Genomic DNA, 19,533 nt, shown 5'->3' on the forward strand with positions numbered 1-19,533 from the left:
CGTGGAAAGCCGCTAACATTTCCGTCTTTATCTATTTGCGATGTGAGCAATATTTAGGCGTTAACATTAGCTACTCCGCTTGGTTAGTGTGTTGATGGAAATCGCTTAACATTTTACGTTTATGCCAAATATTATTTTATGGAATGCAATATATGTTTAAGTCTTCATTTTCATTCTTTGTTATTATTAATTTTTACATTTTACCTGTTGCACTGTCATAAATATTTTCAGTGGTCTTAATTGCACAGTTGTATTGGTACTTTTTTGGTGGCACAAAGAAGAGCTAGGTACTTATTTATAATTAAACATTGTAGCTATCATATAATATAATATAATATTTGAATAATTATTTTATTATTTTATTTATTTATTATTATTCTCCGTACGGCCGCCATCTTGGCTCTGGCTAGATGGAAGCAGAGCCGGTGTACGTCACGGCGTGTACATCCGCGCCCCCTTCACGGCTCTTGCCCAGGAAAATACCCGCCCTATATTCAAAAATACACCGAACTCTAAACCTCACCTCGGACACAAACTCAGAGGTTAAGAGTGGCTCAGATACAGTAAGTACAGCTTTTTCATGCACGTCAAATATACCACAACATTGGGAAAGTGGTGCGGCAAGTAGTCCTAAATAGTGTCAGCGGCTCTAGAGCTATGTTTTGGTCGATAAAAAGTCAGGCTAACATGCTAACACGATACCTTTAATGTCGTTCTCAGGTGTTGGAAAAGTTCTGCTTCGTCTCATTTAAAATGTGTGGAAGAACAGCATGTACCCTTGCTCCTGACGAGCTGAAACGAGCCTGCTCTTACAGAAACCGAAGGGGGCAGAGGAGACAGCCCCGCTGGAGGGATGGAGACGCGGACAACTATCGACCCTCCTACAATAAGAACCCGCAGTCCATGAGTCCCGTCCTGCTGTCACAGAGGCATTTTGACAAGGTAATTATAACGTATACAGAAGCTAACATGTCAACTGTTTGTTATAGCTTAACTTATATTGGGGAAGCGCCCGAGGAAGGTGGAAGATGTGACGTTTTTAAGTGAAGTGGGGCTTTTGGTAGAGGACCCCAGGTGAAGTCAGTCACTGTCTAACCTCGTAATAAAACCTTATATATTTTATTACAGTTATAGAACTTAAAAACGTGATGTTAACATTTGCTAATGTATTTCTTGTGTCTGTTGACCGACTATGTATTAAATATTACAGGCTTCAAAAACATATTCTGTCCTTCTGGGTTTTTTTCATTGAATATTGTGTCCATCTTTTGTCTTCAGGATGCTCCTGTGGATAAGTGTGTGTTGGCCTCAATGCGGTGGGGTCTGGTACCCTCATGGTTTAAGGAGAGTGACCCCAGCAAGATGCAATACAGTACCAGCAATTGCCGCAGTGAGAATATATTGCAGAAGAAGTCCTACAAGGTGCTTTACCTAGTAGCAAGTGATGTTACATTTCCTGTGCATCACGTGTTGCTTTACTTGTCGGTTTTTGTTACATAGGAGTGTCTTAACCATTTTACCATCTCCCTGTAGGACCCTATGTTGAAAGGACAGCGCTGTGTCATTCTAGCTGATGGTTTCTATGAGTGGCAAAAGGTTGAAAAAGGCAAGCAGCCTTTCTTCATCTACTTCCCTCAGACTCAGTCAGGACCCAGCCAGGAGAAAAGAAAGAACTCAGACTCTGAGTCAGTGCGCCCTCCAGCCAAAGCCTCCTCTGGTTTGATGAAGGTTTGCTTTGGGTTTTCTGTTGCAATATAAGCTCCACAAACATTTTTTTCATCTACTTCAAAAGTAGAGAGAATGCAGCTTAGGCGGATATTAAGTTTCCTGTGTGGGAGATGAGCCAAGATAAAAATGTGCATGTGTCCACCAGGTGTTTCTGTTGCATTGTTGAAATCCCCATTATACTCTGTATTTAACAGGGAGGAGAAGCTGCAGGTGAGTGGACAGGATGGAGGTTGCTAACTATGGCAGGAGTGTTTGACTGCTGGACACCACCTGGAGGTGGAGAACCCCTTTACTCATATAGTGTAATAACTGTGAATGCTTCCCCAAATCTGCAAAGCATCCATGATAGGTAAGAATCCCAGACCAGGAAACATGCTCTTAATTCGTGCTGTGTAAAATCATAAATCATTGTGACTGCTTTTTAGGATGCCAGCGATCCTTGATGGGGAGGAAGAGGTTAGGCAATGGCTGGATTTTGGGGAGGTGAAGTCTCTAGAAGCTCTCAAACTGCTCCAGTCAAAAAATATTTTGACTTTTCACCCCGTCTCTTCGTTTGTCAACAACACGCGCAACAACTCTCCAGAATGCCTCCAACCAGTGGATCTCAACAGCAAAAAGGTATCAGATATAATGATGTGGTTGGGAATTTTAGCCATTTTGTACTAACAAGAGCGGTTACAGCTGAGAAATTTGACTCTTTCACTCGTAGGAACCCAAGTCCACAGCAAGCAGTAAGATGATGGCAAGCTGGCTGTCGAGCAGTTCACCTTCAAAGAGGAAGGAGTCCCACACAAGTGAAAGTAAAGAAGAGCAAGCAAGCAAGCCACAGAATCAGCGCAAGTCTGCAGGAGGACTTCAGCAGTGGCTTCAGGGAACCAACAAGAAACCAAGAACAAAGTAAATACATGAACTGAAAACTCGACAGTGTTTGAAAGACCATTCATGCCTTACTTGTTGTACTCTGCTGCTGTACAATTGTATAAGAAAAAGTTTAAACTTTTAAGAAAATTTAACTTGTACTTATGAATACTTTAAATGTAATTCATTGTTCTACAACAATTTAAGAGTTCATCAATAAATGTCAGACACAATAATGCAAGGTTTTTTTTTTATTACCCTTATTACTTGAAACAATGTAAATGCTATGCATTATCATATTAATAATATAATAATGATGAATGCCAACACTCCCCCCCACATTTGTCCTTCAGAGTTACAGTATGTATGTCATCTTGTTTCAAAGTTTTAAAATAATACGAACAGACAGTTAAAGATCTGATCAGTTAAAAGAAATGTCAAGCACTTGAATCGTATGCCAACACGAGCATCTGGCAGAGTCAGATATGGAGATTTACAACACAACTTTATGTTTTCCCCACACAATGATTGAGAGGTCTGCAAATATACAAAGTTGCAACAGTTGACAATAAAAAGAAATGTACTAGCTAATAGTACTGGGTTATGAATGACAATTTGTACTCGAGAAAAATCTCTCCTCTAGGACTATCTGGTAGACTGACATGCTGTCTTGATTTGGTTCATGTCAAATGTTCTATCTGGAATTTTACAACCTTCATTTCCCCAGCAGAGGAACAGCACTTGGACGCAGGAACTGAGTCTGTATTCACACAATGTTCTCAACCTGAGCTACAATTGTGTTTATTGTGGCTCCAAAATGAGATGTTTCAGTAAGTTTTCAGTTACCGAAGATGAAAGCAAAAAAGAATCTGTACACACTTGTCTAATGGACTTGTTATCGATCTGCATTTCCAATTCTATACCAATTACTAAGAATCAGCAGGCAGTATGATGATATCATCTACACTTTTACACAGTATCCCTGTTTAAGTGTCAGAATTATGTTTTTTAAAGATTTTTATGAGGTCAAGTGAAACCACATTAACAAGTGTTTCAGAGTGAAACTAACATAAGCCACAACACAAATGAGTAAGAAGGGGGAGCAGTGTTTCTACTATTCATGCAGCAGCAGTGGGCTGTGAAAGTAAGAAAACCACTAAAAAAAAAAAAAAGTTTAAATTAAATTAGGAATACAAATAACTAAAGAAGTAATGCTTTGATTTCCCACTTGGACATATTCAAATAAAAACTGTTACAACCAAAACTGGGACTGAAAGCATTGATAAACATAGAACTCCAAGTGAGATCAGCCCATACCACCACTGCCATGAAAAAGTATGAGAAAACACTGGGAAGTCATAGGCTTAATACAAATAAATGTTGTATTGTTCCCTCGAGGTGTTCTTTGGGCTAGGAAATTTAGATTTTTATAGAAAATGTGTACTTTGTATACATAAGGAGGTGAGTGCAGCATGTTTGTGTATACTAGTATTCTCAATAAGTGGGATGCTGCTTGTATGTTGGGCAATAGGGAATAACATAGTGAGCCATGGGAAAGAGGATATATAGACAAGGCAAGACAGGGTAGTGAGGGCATGACAACCCTCTGAAGATCTTCAGAGTCCTCAGCAGCTGCAGGTCTCTGCTGACGGCTTGGCTCGCTCATTTCTGTCCAGTTTAATTGGCTCAGGGAACTCGTTGTACAACTCCACCTCGGTCTCCTGAAATCAAACAAGGTAACAGAGTCTGTGTGCAGCTCTACAGCTCAGTCTCCATGAAGTTGTGTGTCTAAAACTGCCCAACAGCTTTCCTGCTGACATCACCTTACCTGTTTAAGAGCATTGCGTGCAATAGTTTGGAAGGCCTGCTCCACATTGATTGCTTCCTTGGCGCTGGTTTCAAAATATGGGATGTTGTTCTTGCTCTGGCACCAAGCTTGTGCTCGCTTGGTTGTTACCTGAAACACAAAGAAGATGGTGAGGTTAAAAACATCTGGCAAAACACAAGTTATTCTTGTTTCATTAAGCCATTCGTATGACAAATTACCAACACCTGTCACACATTTTCGATAAAAGATGATGCATCACTTACATGATGTAACACGTCTGACACAGTTACATTTGAACACACCTGTCTGTTTTCCAAGTCGATCTTGTTGCCCAGCACCACAAAGGGGAAGTTTTCAGGGTCTCGTGGGCTGGCCTGAATCAAGAACTCGTCCCTCCAGCTGTCTAGGGTCTTGAAGGTGTTGGGTGCAGTGACGTCAAACACCAGGACGCAGCAGTCTGCTCCACGGTAGAATGCCACACCTAAAGACTGGAACCTCTCCTGACCTGCTGTGTCCCAAATCTAAGAGACAAGAATCTTTATGCTTACAGGCCCCAAATAAACAGAAATTTAAAAAAACAAACAAAAAAACCCCCAACAACACTGGTTTGTATGGTTGAAATTAACCACATCTAACTTTTACCCCTAATTTGAGTTTCTCACTTTTTTTTGTAGTTTTTAAGAAATAAAAATGAGAAAAAAGTATAACTAGTTTAATAGCCTTTGCAGGTCAGACGGTCACCTACATTGTCCAGTTTCAAAACTCATCTTAAAACGCATTTATACTTCCTGGCTTTTGACCCAGCATGAGACATTGATCTTAGTTGTTTTAACTGATTTATAGTTGCCTATTTTTACTTCTTTTTTATTGTTTTCAATGTACTTATTCATTTTTGTGTATAGTGCTTTGTGTCCGCTGCAGCTGTTTATAAAGTGCTTTATCAACAAAGTTGCCATGGTACATAAGACTTAACATTTCCATTCAGTTTTTCAGTATTCTTGTGAGCATATTTTGGCAGTACCTGCATTGTGACAAGTCTGTCATCCACCATTACTTCTTTTGTCAGGAAATCAGCGCCTATTGTGGCTTTGTACTGGTTGCTGAACTTCTTATTCACATATTGATTCATCAACGAGGTCTTCCCAACTCTAGAACAAAAATTGCAGAACAATATTTAACACACATGAAGGGAAGAAACAAACGAAACAAAATCACCACAATGAACTCATTTGTAAAGCTTATAAATCCTACTTATTCCTACTGGTGTCTAATTTGAAGTGAGCCATTATTCAGACCCCTTTAGCATTGAAGCAGCTGCTCAGCATCACTTACCCAGAGTCTCCAAGGATGATGACTTTGAGTAATACTTTCTTCCTCGACGTCATTGTGCCACAGCCGCGAAGACAACAAACTTTATTAGAAGAGAAGAGAAGTAAGCACTAGAAAAGCTTAAATGAGACAAACGAGACTAAGACTAAGTGCACCAACTGCTCCTGTACTTGTCTTTTCTTCACTTTGGTAACAAAGAAAACGGCTACACTGTACCACGAGGCTCAAAATATAACAATGCAATGTTGAGGCCGTTGATCTGAGCTGACATTTGGTTCTTTTTGTTATGCTGTAAAGTATTCATTTTGTTCTATTTATATATTTCATATACACCATTCAATGGAATAAACTACATTGTTTCATTTTGAAGCAACCATTCTTGGAGGTTTATAAAAACAAACGTCAAAAGAAATGGAAGCATGCCCAGTTACTCCAAAATGGGTATGAATTCATTTTGATGATGTCTTCTCTGAAATATGCATTTATCCAAATACAAGGCAGGTATTGCACACCGTTTAGCTTCACAATTTAATTCATAAGTCTTAATAAACAGTTCCCGTTTGTTAAATTTGAGGAAATGGGACAATGTATTATAGTTGTCAGCCATTTTCTATTCTCCCCCCCACCCCCACCCCCCTCAAATGTAGTACATCCTCCTCTCATTGTTTAATCTCTGTTAAGGGGTGACACAAAATCCAAGAGCTGCAATAAACATCCCAGACCCTGCTGATCACAAGTCTAGTTCGTTTGTTTGTATGTGTATAACTAAAATCCAGATGTCAAATATCCTCATCCTTTGTGCCTGCTCAAGACATCACTGAGCATTTCCGACTTGGACCGAGTGTGCTACGTACTAATAACTACCTTTCACTGCTGTAGTGACCAAAGTCCAAACTCAATTACAGAAAGGCTTTATCAGTCCAATCGGGATTTTTTTTTTTTTTATCTTGGAGACAACATTACTGAAAGAAGGTACAGAGCCTAATCACAGATTATGCTGTGTTTCACAGATCACCCCATTATGAGAACAAGTAACCACGGCTCGAGGCAAAACTAGCATAGCGCTATGCGGCTCTCATAATCTGTGCCCCATGACACTGTGTCAGCGACTGATCACATGGTTAAAACACAGGACCAACGGAACCATGACTTGGCAAGCATGTTGAGCATAATAAGTACTTTAGCTGGCCTCGGTGCACCAAGGGGTAGGATCCATCGATAAGGACTCAACTGTAAATCCGGCTAACTATAGTTATTTTCACTTTATACATTGTAAAACAATGTTGCACTTGCATTGAAGCAAACTGTCGTGAAGACTTTGAACGTATTTGCAAGGGGCTAGCTAGTCAGAAAAAAATTACATTTAAAACACTAAATGCTACATAGTTAATTGAGTAAATCCAACAAAAGGGTGAAGCTTGAAAACACTGTCATTAATAAATACAACATAATTTCAAAACAATGGGGGTTGGGGCGTTTTTCCTTTTCTTTTTTGGACAGTGTCAACTAGCTACCACATCTGTGACACTTCTGATTTTTTGCTAACGTTTCGTTAGCTACGCAAGCCTGATTGACCAATTTAAAACTTAGATAACGACATCTATACTCTTATCATATGCTATCACTAAAATAAACAATCAAAGTCACCACAAACCAACCTGGGCAGTGGTCCTTCAACAAACAGATGTCAAAAGTGGACTTTTCCTTTGCTTCGTCTGGAAGGCTAACGCACAGGCTAGCGAGCAAGCTAACGGCTCCTCCAAATGTCTGGCGTAACAAAACAACACGTACACAGCGTCGACAGCTAATTTATTTCTGACAACGAGCCCCTCAAATGACCCTTTTTATCGAAATCAATACTGCCAGTGCCGAAGTTTAACTCCCTTCGTCTAACGATTTTGTAAAATGCTCTTGTCCAGTTCCCGTTGACGCTCGCTTTTCCTGTCGAGCTAGCGTGCTAGCTTTTAGCGGAGCTATGTTCACTTCCTCCAAAACAAGAACCGTCATGAGCGCTGACGTCACGCGCTACCGTGACACACAGCTGCTAATGTTTGCCCATACTGTATATATAACATTATGGAAGGACTTCGACCTTTATATATGGAGTAAAATAAACAACCTTGACTACCCTTCAATGATGAAAGTAAGGAAACTTATTCTTATTATGAAATTCCACTATTTTATTTCGTTACGGAGTTTCTATAACTATGAAGCTAAAATTACCCATCCAACCATGTTGTATATGTTGTTGAAATCTATAACTTATAAGAATTGAAGTTGTTTTTGTCCAATGTCACCTCATTTTTAAAGATCTTCCATCAGTTCATCAGATTATTATTGTTATGATTATTGTTTGTTTGTTTGTTTTTTACTTAAGATTTTTTGTTAAAAGCTGAAACTTCATAACCATTGTCAGTTTATCCAACGTACTTGACAAATAGGGAAACTTGGCAGAAAGGTTTTAACTTTAACTTACTCCATTCGCAATAAGTCAAAAGTCACTCCTGATCTGCTGCCGAAACCCGGGATCGAACCAGGGACCTTTAGATCTTCAGTCTAACGCTCTCCCAACTGAGCTATTTCGGCTATATATGGGCTGGGGGAAAGAAATACACACTGGCGACTGGCCAGATGGTAGAACTGAAGCATTTCAGATTGTTTATTTGAAATTCAGGATCAGTCATTGACCCTAGCTGGGGCAGAATTAAACATACACTATCTACCAATTGGTAGGTTGGTTCCCCAATTCCTGGCTCTTGTAATCTGTATTTCAAAGTGTCCTGAGGTAAGATATTGAACACAGAGCTGCCTCTGATGCAGTAGCGGTTTTTGATACGGGCCACACGGGCGGTTGCCCGGGGCGGCATCGTGGTGGGGGGCGGCAGAACGGGCATCGGCAAAAAAAAAAATTCTCGTACTCATGCTGCCCCGACGTCATGCCAGCGCATAGGGAATGGCATAGGCACCGATCGGTTTTCTATCGCCCATTTGCTGGGAGTAAGAGCGCCCTCGGATTGCGAGGTGCGCCTGCTGCTTGCGGCACAGGGAGGAGAGGGTGGGGCGGCGGGGGACTTATAATGCACCGATGTTTTTCCGAAATTCTATACGCGCTGAAGTCAAAGTAAACTTTATTGTCATCTCCACTACATACAGTCCAGTATATAGAGAGACGAGGCTCCAGTTACAGCAGTGCAAGTAAACAAACAATAAATATAAGAAGAGTAAGAAAATAAATATACACTTTAGGGACCAGGGGTAAAGGGATCAATAACAATTTGAAATTTATAATTTACAGTTTGATGATTTAAAGTCTCACACACAACCCGTCGAAAGGGGAGGCCGGCTGCTTCCAAATAGAGCACATTTCATTCATAATGATGTAAATCCAAGCCCATTATGTATTCATGATTTGAATCCTGGGTTGTGTGAAATTCCAGAAATAAACCCTAGACAAAGTGAATCTGTGAACTAAGGTGTAGGTCTATTAGGTTATGTTGTGGTGATCCTCGAGTTGGGGGATTTGTGTTCATACTGGAGTGCAAAATTAAAAGCAATGGAAGATAGAAAAGAAAAGTTCAAAGCCATCAGGTCCTCAGTTTAGAAAAAAGAGAAAAGAAGAGGAGGAGAAATGAGCAAAAGATGCAGGTAAGCAGATGTGTCATTGGATAATGGCAGGTCATCCTGAAACAATCAGAATCAGAATACTTTATTAATCCCTAAGGAAATAATGTGCATCACAGTTGCTCCAAGAAGAAATGATAAAAATGCTAACAGTAACAGACTAAATTCCAAACAATACATTATGATTTTAATATTAATTAGTCATTCAGTTGTTGATTCGTCCTGTTCTCATTGTATGATGAATTATGATGGCTGTTTGGTAGCCGTTTGCATACAATGCATACTCTCCCTCTCTTCATATGTGTGTGTGTGTGTGTCTCTGGTGAAATTCATTATGGTTCTGACAACAGTTCTATGTTAATGTACAATCTTTAATATGTTTTGCGTGTGTGTGCGTGTGTGCGCGGGGGGGGGGGGGGGGGGGGGGGCGTCAGAGGGAGGTCTCGCCCAGGGCGCCAAACAGGCTAGGACCGCCACTGCTCTGATGCATCCATTGCAGTGTATGCGTGAGTGTTAGACAATGTACAAAGGTATAGTAAAGACTGCTTTGAGTGCTTAGTTAGATTAGAAAAGTGCTACAGGCTATGGGTATATATGAAATGAAGCTACACGTGGCAAATGATTGGCCTGTTCATTACTATCAATTCCTCCTGTGAATTTCCTGCTACTTTTTCAACAAAGTTTTTGAATTTACCAGTTAGAAAAAAAAACAATCATCATCTCAATACAGGGAATTATAATCATTATAGTGATATAAGCAAATTCCTGGAGGAGATCATTGAAAATATTAGAATGAGTGTGAGGGAATGTACAAAGAAGTGAAAAAACTTGGGGTACAAAAAACCCCTCACCACAACAAATAATGGGACACGGGACAGAAATAAGTATTGTGTTAGTTTCTATTGGCTTGTACTGCATATAAAACACCAGGCCATGACCACAGGGTATTTAATATGTTATCCACCAGCACAAGCATAAATACACCAACGACATTAGCCACTTACCTACCGCGAAGTTTAAATCACTCATTAGTTTGTGTTTCTACAACTCGCTTGCTGCTATTTTCTGATTCTTCCTCTTTTCTCCTGAGGGATTTGATACATTATTTATCTGACCCATGTTTAGAATTTGCTGTATTAGCTGCCAAAACCCAGGATTGAACAAGGGTGCTTTTTTCGTATATAGCACAGTAGTAACAAAATTCGAGAATGACCATAACCCTGTCCTGAGAATTGTGACTGTGGGTTCCCCAGAAAGACAAAAATCTGCTGGTCTTTGAGGGATGATGGGAGAACCTCAAAGAATGAAATGGTAAAACAGCACAGGACTGATCATATGCACATGAAGCACATGAAGAAAAAAGATCATAGAGGTGAAGGATGATTTAAGCAATACTGCCTTGATGCAGAAATGTGAGTTGATCAAGTGATGCACACAATGGTTAGCATTTTGATCTCATACAATATGAATTACAGGTTCAAGGCCGCATACCTCCGTACTTCTGCAATTACTGTGACACAAACTAAATACAGTCTAAAAGCCATCCCAAATTCTGCCGAAACCCGGGCTCGAACCAGGGACCTTCAGATCTTCCGTCTAACGCTATCCCAACTGAGCTATTTCGGCCTCTTGAGTCACATAAAAAGACAAACATATAGCTCGCTAGCCTATAATATAACTAAAACGTTTAAGATTGCTTGACACTGAGAATCAGTCATTGACCCCAGCTTTATAAATTATATCTCTTTATAAATTAATCCCTGCACAATTCTTTCTACGGTGGCCACTGTGTCTCTCTTGTGAGTGTAAGCTGTTAGTCTGCTGCTTACCTCAGCTGTCAATATATGTCCACATCTATTTATTCTAGAGGCTGTAAAAGTTTGTGAAAGTAATCACAGTAATTGTAAAGTCATTCAAGATAAATTAAATGATAAATGCTGCTGTTTTCTGTCGGTTGCCAGCGTTAATGAAAACGATGTGAAAATGTAATCAAAATGTTTAGGTCACTTGAGCCGGATGTTACCTGGCATAATATCAGCTTATAACGAGCTGTTTAGCTAGCTCTCATCAGCTGTCTGACAAGAGCTAGCTAAACACAATAAGTAATTGTGTCAATATCTGGAAGAAAGGAGTATGTTTAGTCCAATGTGTATTATATAATTCAGAAGATGCGGCTTGGGGTCAGGAGAAAGATGAGGACCTTTTACCAGAAGCTGGTCATGTTGTTTCTTTCCTTCATGTTTCACTTCTTTGTGAAGGTGGCTCCTTCTCAGATGATAAAATATAGGTATGATCCTTGAAGGTTCACACATTAATTTAAAATTGCCTCCCAGGAACATATATTAGATTAGATTAAATTAGATAAAACTTTATTAATCCTTCGGGTGGGTTCCTCCGGGAAATTCTGTTTCCAATAGCACAGCACCGATAGAAGTTACAGAATGTGAGCAGAAATATACCATATATACACATATATAAATACAGAGTATACAAAAGGGATAAATAGAATAAATAGGAATAAGAATACAAGGGAATTGCACATTTCACATATTGAAGTCTATTGCACTGTTGGATATTAACGAAAAGTATTGCACAGTGAAGAGGCACTACAGCTTAGTTGTCCCCCTCCTGTTTCCCCTCCCTCTCCCCTACAGAGAGGAGTTAAACAGTTTGATGGTGTGTGGGACAAAGGAGTTTTTAAGTCTGTTGGTTCTTGACTTTGGGAGAAGCAACCTGTCACTGAACAGACTCCTCTGGTTGTTTATGGCCGTGTGCAGAGGATGCCCAGCACTGTCCATAATGTCCAGCAGTTTCTTTAGTGTCTTTTTTTCTGCATTGTCACCAGAGTGTCCAGCTTCATGCCGACCACAGAGCCAGCCTTCCTGATCAGTTTATCCAGCCTGGATGAGTCCTTCTTTGCTGTGCTGCTCCCCCAGCACACCACAGCATAGAAGAGTACTCCAGCAACCACCGACTGGTAAAACATCCTCAGGAGCTTCCTGCAGATGTTAAAAGACCTCAGCCTCCTAAGGAAGTACAGTCGGCTTTGGGCTTTTTTTATACAGGTGCTCTATGTTGCATGACCAGTCCACGTACATGAGTGTGTACCAATTCTCTTCTCTTCTGCCTTTTGTAATGGGATTAAGACAGAATGGTATATTGATGATGGTGCGAAAACATGGTGGCTTCCAAAAAAACATCCACAGCTCTGTATATTTACTGAATTAATTGATTGTTGATTTAATGTATTCTAAGTGTATGAGAATGCATCAGTTTGTCGGAAGATGCATTACACAATAATCAATGCAGATTCATGAGTAATCATTGTTTGTTTTTTCTATTAAAGAACCCAAAGAGTTAATGACTGTACTTTCAAGACTACTCATTTTAAACTGAAAAAGAGTCAATGGAGTAGACGTATACTACCTTTTTCTGTATTAAAAGCTTATCTCAGAATCTCGGACAAACAAAGCACTATGCAACCATTCAACAGTCTGTAGTAGCAACACAAATATATGAAAAAGCAAAAAAAAGAAGAAAAGCTAGTTGAGTGTTGTAATTATTTTTGTAGTTGATTCCCCCCTTCATCTTTTAACATTTTTAAAATCGTTTACCAAATGTAATACCAGATATGATGTACATACTGTGATAGTACGCTCAGTGTGCTGTAAAACCAAAAACCAATGTGGTAAGAGAAAAACTTAACGGCGGAAAAACGGCGAGGTGTATCTTTAAAATGTTTCCCCAATGCTGCCGAAACCCGGGATCGAACCAGGGACCTTTAGATCTTCAGTCTAACGCTCTCCCAACTGAGCTATTTCGGCTCGCTGTACCGTGTACAAACATGCTGATCTACGTCATCACAGCCAGAAATGGTAGTAACACAATAAGCTTGTTGTTATTCCAGTGATAAATTGAGACGACCACCATCATTATGTTTGACTTTTGCGCTGTAGAAAAAAACGACAAACTGTATGATTCCTTTATTTTGCAAAACAGTTTTTGAAAGCCACGTTAATTGACGGCTTTTCTGTTTCGCAACCGGTTCCGACGTACTGCACGTTGAAAAAGTGCGCGTAGTGACGTCATCACGTCGTACTGAATGAGGCGTCATCCTTTTCGATGTAGAGCGGCACGGCGGCCTTTCTTTGCTGCTCTACAATTCTTCCTCTCTTAACCCAGTAACTACAGCATTTCAGCTCCTATCTTATTTTAACCATGACCCAAACCTCCCCGCTTTTCACCGCCTACCTGCTGCTCCTGGCTGCTCTGGGTCCGCAGGTTTCAGCGGACGGTTTGGTAAACGAGGATGTGAAGAGGACAGTGGACCTGAGCACGCATCTGGCCAAGATCACTGCCGAAATCGTGCTGTCCAACCAGGGGAACTCGGCCGTGCACAGTTTCATACTCGCAGTGGAGGAGGGCCTGGCTCCGCATCTGGCATACATCGGAGCTTCGGTGAGCTAAACATCAGTGAATGAAACTGCGCTAACACCTCCGCCTGTAGCCGGCTAGCTAGCTTTAGCTTGTTAGCTGTTCTGTTGCAAACTACACATGCAGTGCTGTGCACTGTCTTTACAGCTTGCAGTTTTTTATTTTTGTGAGGTGCCAACAGCAAACCTGCAGAAGTCAGTGCCCTCCCGTAGTAAAAGGTCACGGCTTGTTCATTGAATGCATGGAAGCAAAGCTACTGGCTATGTGTGATTCAACAGTGTGATTCTGTTGGCAGTGAGCTCTGCAAGTGGGGAGTCACATAGACACAGTTAGCTAACAGTAGCAAGTATTACGAGCTCGGTATGTGCAGTGCATTCACCCCAGTTCGGGAAATGTAGTTATTTATGCCCAGAAGAGCCATATTTATTTTAAAGTGCTATGGATGTGGGTAACAAGACAATGACTTCCGCAGGGCTCCACGCTCTGTCAGTGGCTGAATGACACGTATGCGCTGGGCAGCTTACTTCCGTGTGTGACTGCGCACAGGCCTGCCCCCTTCCACTATGAATGAAACCGTAACAATGCTCCTGTTTGACAGAATAATGACACAATAACAGATACGTTACAAACGATTCCCTCAAAGTCCTATAGTGTTGAAGCACGATCCTATATGCCTGTGTTTGTGGCACTCCTGCATCATCATAACAATGTTAGTCGAGTAACAACATTGCTACTGACCAATGAAGTTAGCATTAGCCAAGAAGTTAGCTAATGCTATTTAAAAAAAGCTGTCACTAGCAAACCAACGACACTAACCTAAATTGGCTAACAGCAAACCTAACTCTATAAAATATTTGTTACATTTCATAAAGTAATGAAGAAATTACTTGAAACGCTTACCATTTATTCAAGAAGAGACTTATCGTGCAAGTAACTGCATACATTACACAAATATTCTCCGACTACCTGCTTTCACAGGTGAAGGGTGATGAAGAGGAGGATGGCACACTTGAACTACAGCAGACAACAATTCAGGGTCAAAGGTGAGAGATCAGACACTGTCTACTAAGCAGATTATAAAGACCTTACATGATGAAAACAGACTGCAGAACTGGTGCATTTGAAGCACCATTTTATTTTCTGGAAGATGGTAGGGTTGCTGGTTTCTGGCGAAAATCACAGTCATGATTATTTTTGATCAATATCCAAAACAGGATTTCTTAACTTGGACGTGCACGTCCAAGACGTGCATGTCCCGAGAATCTGATGTGATCCATCAAATATGTCTTACCTGTGCTCCTCTCTGTCATCTCTTCTGCAACAGTGGGGAGTTTTATAAAGTGCAGCTGCCCTCCAGCTTGGCTGCAGGTGCTCAGCTGAAGACCAAGGTGGAGATGACGTTCAGCCACGTCCTGAAGCCCTTCCCCACACACATCACCCAGGCTGAGCGTCAGCTGGTGATTTTCCAGGGGGACCACTACTTCTACTCCCCGTATCCAACCCGCACCCAGACCACACGCGTCCGCCTTGCGTCCAAGACCGCGGAGAGCTACACAAAGCTGGGCAACCCAAGCAAAACCGATGAGATTATTGAGTATGGACCCTTCCGCGACATTGCTCCGTTTAGCAAGGTACAGCTCTGACCAGGTTTGATTAGCTTATAGCGAAGCTACAAAACAGCTGCTAAACTGATCTGCTGTTTGCTTGTGTTCTCCTCTGTCCAGGACGCAATGAAGATCCATTATGAAAACAACACACCCTTCCTCACCATCAGCAGCATCACTCGTACCATTGAGGTGTCTCACTGGGGCAACATTGCAGTGGAAGAAACCATCGACCTGAGGCACACCGGAGCCATTCTGAAGGGCCCCTTTTCACGTTATGATTACCAGCGTCAGTCAGACAGCGGCATCTCATCTATCAAGTCCTTCAAGGTTTGTTTCTTCTAGACACCCAACCAGTGTCATTTGAGCTTTCACAGTTTCTCTGATAATTATATAGATTCTCCTCACCAGACTATCCTCCCTGCCTCGGCCCAAGACGTTTACTATCGGGATGAGATTGGAAACATCTCCACCTCCCACTTGCAGGTTCTGGATGACTCAGTGGAGGTAGAGGTCAGGCCTCGTTTTCCTTTGTTTGGAGGCTGGAAGACTCACTACATAATTGGCTACAATCTGCCTAGTTATGAGTACCTTTACATGCTGGGTGAGTCGATTTCTGATCACCAGTTTTGTTAATTAATCTCTGGATGCCTTAGCTTATATGTCATGCCATTGTATATCCCAGGTGATCAGTATGCATTGAAGATGAGACTTGTTGACCATGTGTATGATGACCAGGTGATTGATGAAATGACTGTGAAAATCATCCTGCCAGAGGGAGCCAGGTCAGTGCAAACACACCTAAAGTATCTCCTTTGAGGAGTGTTTACAGGGCTTGGTATTTATTTTCCCTTCTATATCTTTGTCTTGTCTTCTCAGAAACATTCATGTGGATACACCTTACAAAATCAGCCGCATGCCGAACCAGCTGCACTATACATACCTGGACACTTTTGGGCGGCCAGTGCTGGTGGCCACCAAGAACAACCTGGTGGAGCAGCACATTCAGGATTTCGTGGTAAGATGCACCGTAGAAGAAGCCAAAAATCCATTCATGGTGTCTCAGGTTTGAGGTTATTCAGATCAGAAGTGGTTTTCTCTTTGTAACTAAGGAAGCTGTTAGAACCTGTCACTCTTTATCAATATGGAGTATCATCAGGGTGAGGGTATAATGCCACAGTAAAATTAGGCTTGGAGGCTCTTAGCTGCATCATCTTTGAGCTCATAGTTCAAAAATAGGTCTCCACTAACGACCATCTGTGCTGATGCTAACATGGTAGAGACGTGTTTTATGCGTATACACGAACACTTAATATTTAGAAGCAGGTTTTTGAGTTGTTACCACAAGTTTATGAACCACGTGTCCAAGTATGTTGAAGCTGTACAGTTTGTTTTTTCTTGGCTTCAACAGATCTTGGCAGACACCTGTCTGCACTGAATACTTCACAACAGCAACACACACTGATTTAATTATTTGATAATTTGATCATCTTTCTTCTTGCCGTAGCATTAGGTCAGTGAGCTTGGTATTTAATATCATCTGCATAGAGGTTATATCGAGTCATAGCATTTCTTTTTTACAATTGTAATCTCTTTCTGTCTGTCTAAAAAAGGGGGTTAACACTTCACGCTGAAGAAACTTTCTTGGCAAATCTTTTTGTTAACTTTCCTGAGTACTTGTTAATTATTTTGAGTTTAGGGAAAAATTGTAACTTATAGGCTGACACACTGACTGGATCACAGTGGCTTTGGCTCAAGTACAGCCAGAGATCCTTACTGCTTTTCTCCACACATTTTATGTTATTTTTGCAACAAAATGGAAAAAAAGAAAGGGAAAGAAAAAAAAAAAAGCTTCATGCTCGATAGTGTTGGGGGAAATACTGCAGCCTGATTAGACTGGCAGGAGAGTTGTGTGAATGTGCTGAGCAGTAAAATTGAGAGCTGTATAAAAATGGCAGTAATCGGGGGGGGGGGTTCCCGCAATTAATCATCATGATGTAATTATTGATTGCACAACACATTGGCTATATAATGATGACAGCGCTGACATTTAAACTGTTTCCATGTGATTCTTTGTGCCCCCTCTCTCCTGATCACCAGGTTCACTATAACTTCAATAAGATCCTGATGCTGCAGGAGCCTCTCTTGGTTGTAGGTGCCTTCTACATACTCTTCTTCACCGTCATCATCTATGTACGTCTGGACTTCGCCATCACAAAGGTATGAAAACACCTTTCTAGTTGATGTTGACCGCATTTTACCTGATCTCCCCTCATTAAGCAGCTACCCTGCAAAAAAAGTAGATTTATGGTGTTCATTCTGTTCATTTCACTTTGTTTTCTTGTCTTTACTCAGGATCCAGCTGCTGAGGTTCGCATGAAGGTCGCATCCATCACAGAGCAGGTGCTCACTCTGGTCAACAAACGTCTGGGCCTGTACCGCCACATGGACGAGGTGGTCAACCGCTACAAGCAGTCCCGCGACACGGGGGGGCTCAACAGCGGCCGGAAGACTCTGGAGGCCGACCACCGCACTCTCACCAATGAAATCAGCTCGCTGCAGGCCCGCCTCAAGGCAGAGGGCTCTGACCTGGCCGACAAGGTGAGTGATTTTGGGAGATTGTGAGGAAAATTAGATTTTTATTAATGGGACACGGAGCAGTAGTGCCTTACCTCTCTGTCCCATCAGGTCGGAGAGGTGCAGAAGCTGGACGGCCAGGTGAAGGAGCTGGTGTGCCGCTCCTGCCAGGAAGCGGAGAGGCTGGTGGCGGGGAAAGTCAAGAAGGAGGCCTACATCGAGAGCGAGAAGAATCTGACCAGCAAGAGGCAAGAGCTCGTCGGCCGCATCGACAGTCTGCTGGATGCCCTTTAAACTGCGACACGCTGACAGGCACCCTTGCCGTAACATAAACCAACTGTTTGTATGAGAATCTGATGAAGTGACTCATGCTCACACTTTTCTTGTTTTAGTATTTTACTATCCAGACATGGACTATGAACACCGGCTCTTACGGTAGTGACGGGTTTATCCAAACACTCGTGCCTTGCGATAAACTTGAAGTCACTAAGCTCTAGAGCAGCTTCATCACAACTGTTTGGCTTTTTTTGTTTGTTTTTCTTCTTGTTGGTTTTTCAGTGGAGCTAAAACTTTGTCACAGATTTGTTCTTCCGTTCCATGTTCAAATCTCTCTTTTTTTTCCACTCTGAAGTTAAGGGTTAAGGGACTGTTTTTTGAAACGAATAGCTGAACGGCCCGAGTGTTTTCAGTCTCCTGTCTTTACTCGTATGCTGTACTTTAAAACTGAATCATCTCTAACTTTTAAGTTCGAAGATGACTTGCTTTTTTTTTTGCCATCTGTTTATCTTTTTTGCACTTGCATTTTGTTTTTGCTCTCCCCTGCCCGACGTGTGTATTTGAAAAAATCCAAAGCTCTGATTCTGCCATCCCAAAATGCTTGTTTTAGATGTCCCTCAGTCTTATGTTCTACATTTTTCTTGGTATAAATGTTTTTTTGACTGTGAGATTAAACAATAAAAGAGATTATCTTGTATGTGAGAAAAGACATTGAAGCTGGAAAACACGTTTGTGAAATGGGCAGTAATGTGGAAAACTGTCAAATTTGAAATAAAGTTTTGAGACACTCATTCTTGTTGGAAGTTGTGATTTTGGCATGCAGTACCCCTGGTTCATCATAAGGGGGTGTGCTTGTGTCAATAACTAACGTGTTACCATGCTGAAGAAAAAAAGTCAAACCGTATTAAACTGCATTTTGATCCCACTTGTACCTTCGAATACCGAGATAACTAAAATTTACGCTGTGCCATCCTGACATCATCAAAACAAGAAAAAGCGACTTTTCCACACTGACTAGTTCATTTAAAACTGGCACTTCAAAGGGAATTTCCTGCTCATTGTTGCATTCCTTGCTTGAAAGTAACCCCACCTATGGCCTTCTCCTACCCAGTCAGCAGAGGAGCTGACCTGCCTCAAGCACAGTATGAGCTCAGGACAAACAGAAGGGTCAGTCTGAGGTCATCACTTTCCCTCAGAGGTCACCAGGGGTCCTGGCAGGTCATTTCCTGCTCCATAATAACAGCCCAGTTCCCCTCACAATGACAGTGTGCGCATATT

General features: G+C 41.4%; 3 protein-coding genes and 2 non-coding genes across 7 annotated transcripts; 2 read left to right on the forward strand and 3 right to left on the reverse strand.

Annotated features, from left to right (window-relative positions):
• Positions 1 to 7: 7 nt before the first annotated feature.
• Positions 8 to 2,822, forward strand: hmces (5-hydroxymethylcytosine binding, ES cell specific). Of its 3 annotated transcripts, XM_085273275.1 has the most exons (9): positions 8 to 82; positions 232 to 287; positions 411 to 563; positions 721 to 942; positions 1,279 to 1,422; positions 1,534 to 1,728; positions 1,923 to 2,077; positions 2,154 to 2,346; positions 2,438 to 2,822. In XM_085273275.1, exons 3-9 carry the CDS (start codon positions 411 to 413, stop codon positions 2,627 to 2,629), a joined length of 1,254 nt encoding a protein of 417 aa, XP_085129401.1. In that variant the 5' UTR covers positions 8 to 82; positions 232 to 287; the 3' UTR covers positions 2,630 to 2,822. The 3 variants fall into 3 exon arrangements, with proteins under 3 accessions (XP_085129401.1, XP_085129403.1, XP_085129402.1); XM_085273277.1 differs by lacking the exon at positions 232 to 287 and having other exon boundaries at positions 66 to 82; XM_085273276.1 differs by lacking the exons at positions 8 to 82; positions 232 to 287 and having other exon boundaries at positions 348 to 563.
• On the reverse strand, positions 2,823 to 7,697 carry rab7a (RAB7a, member RAS oncogene family). The gene is made up of 6 exons (XM_085273278.1): positions 7,402 to 7,697; positions 5,747 to 5,825; positions 5,436 to 5,562; positions 4,717 to 4,935; positions 4,415 to 4,543; positions 2,823 to 4,307 (listed from the first exon to the last, which is right to left on the reverse strand). The coding sequence occupies exons 2-6, from the start codon at positions 5,797 to 5,799 to the stop codon at positions 4,212 to 4,214; spliced, it is 624 nt and encodes a 207-aa protein (XP_085129404.1). The 5' UTR covers positions 5,800 to 5,825; positions 7,402 to 7,697; the 3' UTR covers positions 2,823 to 4,211.
• A 559-nt stretch (positions 7,698 to 8,256) lies between these two features.
• trnaf-gaa (transfer RNA phenylalanine (anticodon GAA)) lies at positions 8,257 to 8,329 on the reverse strand. The gene has a single exon. It is a non-coding gene; the product is annotated as a tRNA-Phe (tRNA).
• Positions 8,330 to 13,115: 4,786 nt separating this feature from the next.
• trnaf-gaa (transfer RNA phenylalanine (anticodon GAA)) lies at positions 13,116 to 13,188 on the reverse strand. The gene has a single exon. It is a non-coding gene; the product is annotated as a tRNA-Phe (tRNA).
• Positions 13,189 to 13,461: 273 nt separating this feature from the next.
• Positions 13,462 to 19,046, forward strand: rpn1 (ribophorin I). Its single transcript, XM_085273279.1, has 10 exons — positions 13,462 to 13,822; positions 14,777 to 14,841; positions 15,123 to 15,429; positions 15,523 to 15,732; positions 15,814 to 16,006; positions 16,088 to 16,187; positions 16,282 to 16,420; positions 17,503 to 17,622; positions 17,758 to 18,003; positions 18,091 to 19,046. The coding sequence occupies exons 1-10, from the start codon at positions 13,583 to 13,585 to the stop codon at positions 18,271 to 18,273; spliced, it is 1,803 nt and encodes a 600-aa protein (XP_085129405.1). The 5' UTR covers positions 13,462 to 13,582; the 3' UTR covers positions 18,274 to 19,046.
• Positions 19,047 to 19,533: the final 487 nt, after the last annotated feature.

This window comes from Mchenga conophoros, linkage group LG5 (assembly GCF_057382185.1).
Source record: "Mchenga conophoros isolate Kocher_MC1m ecotype Shallow Benthic linkage group LG5, M_conophoros_male_GT1.1, whole genome shotgun sequence".
Lineage (NCBI taxonomy): Eukaryota > Metazoa > Chordata > Actinopteri > Cichliformes > Cichlidae > Mchenga > Mchenga conophoros.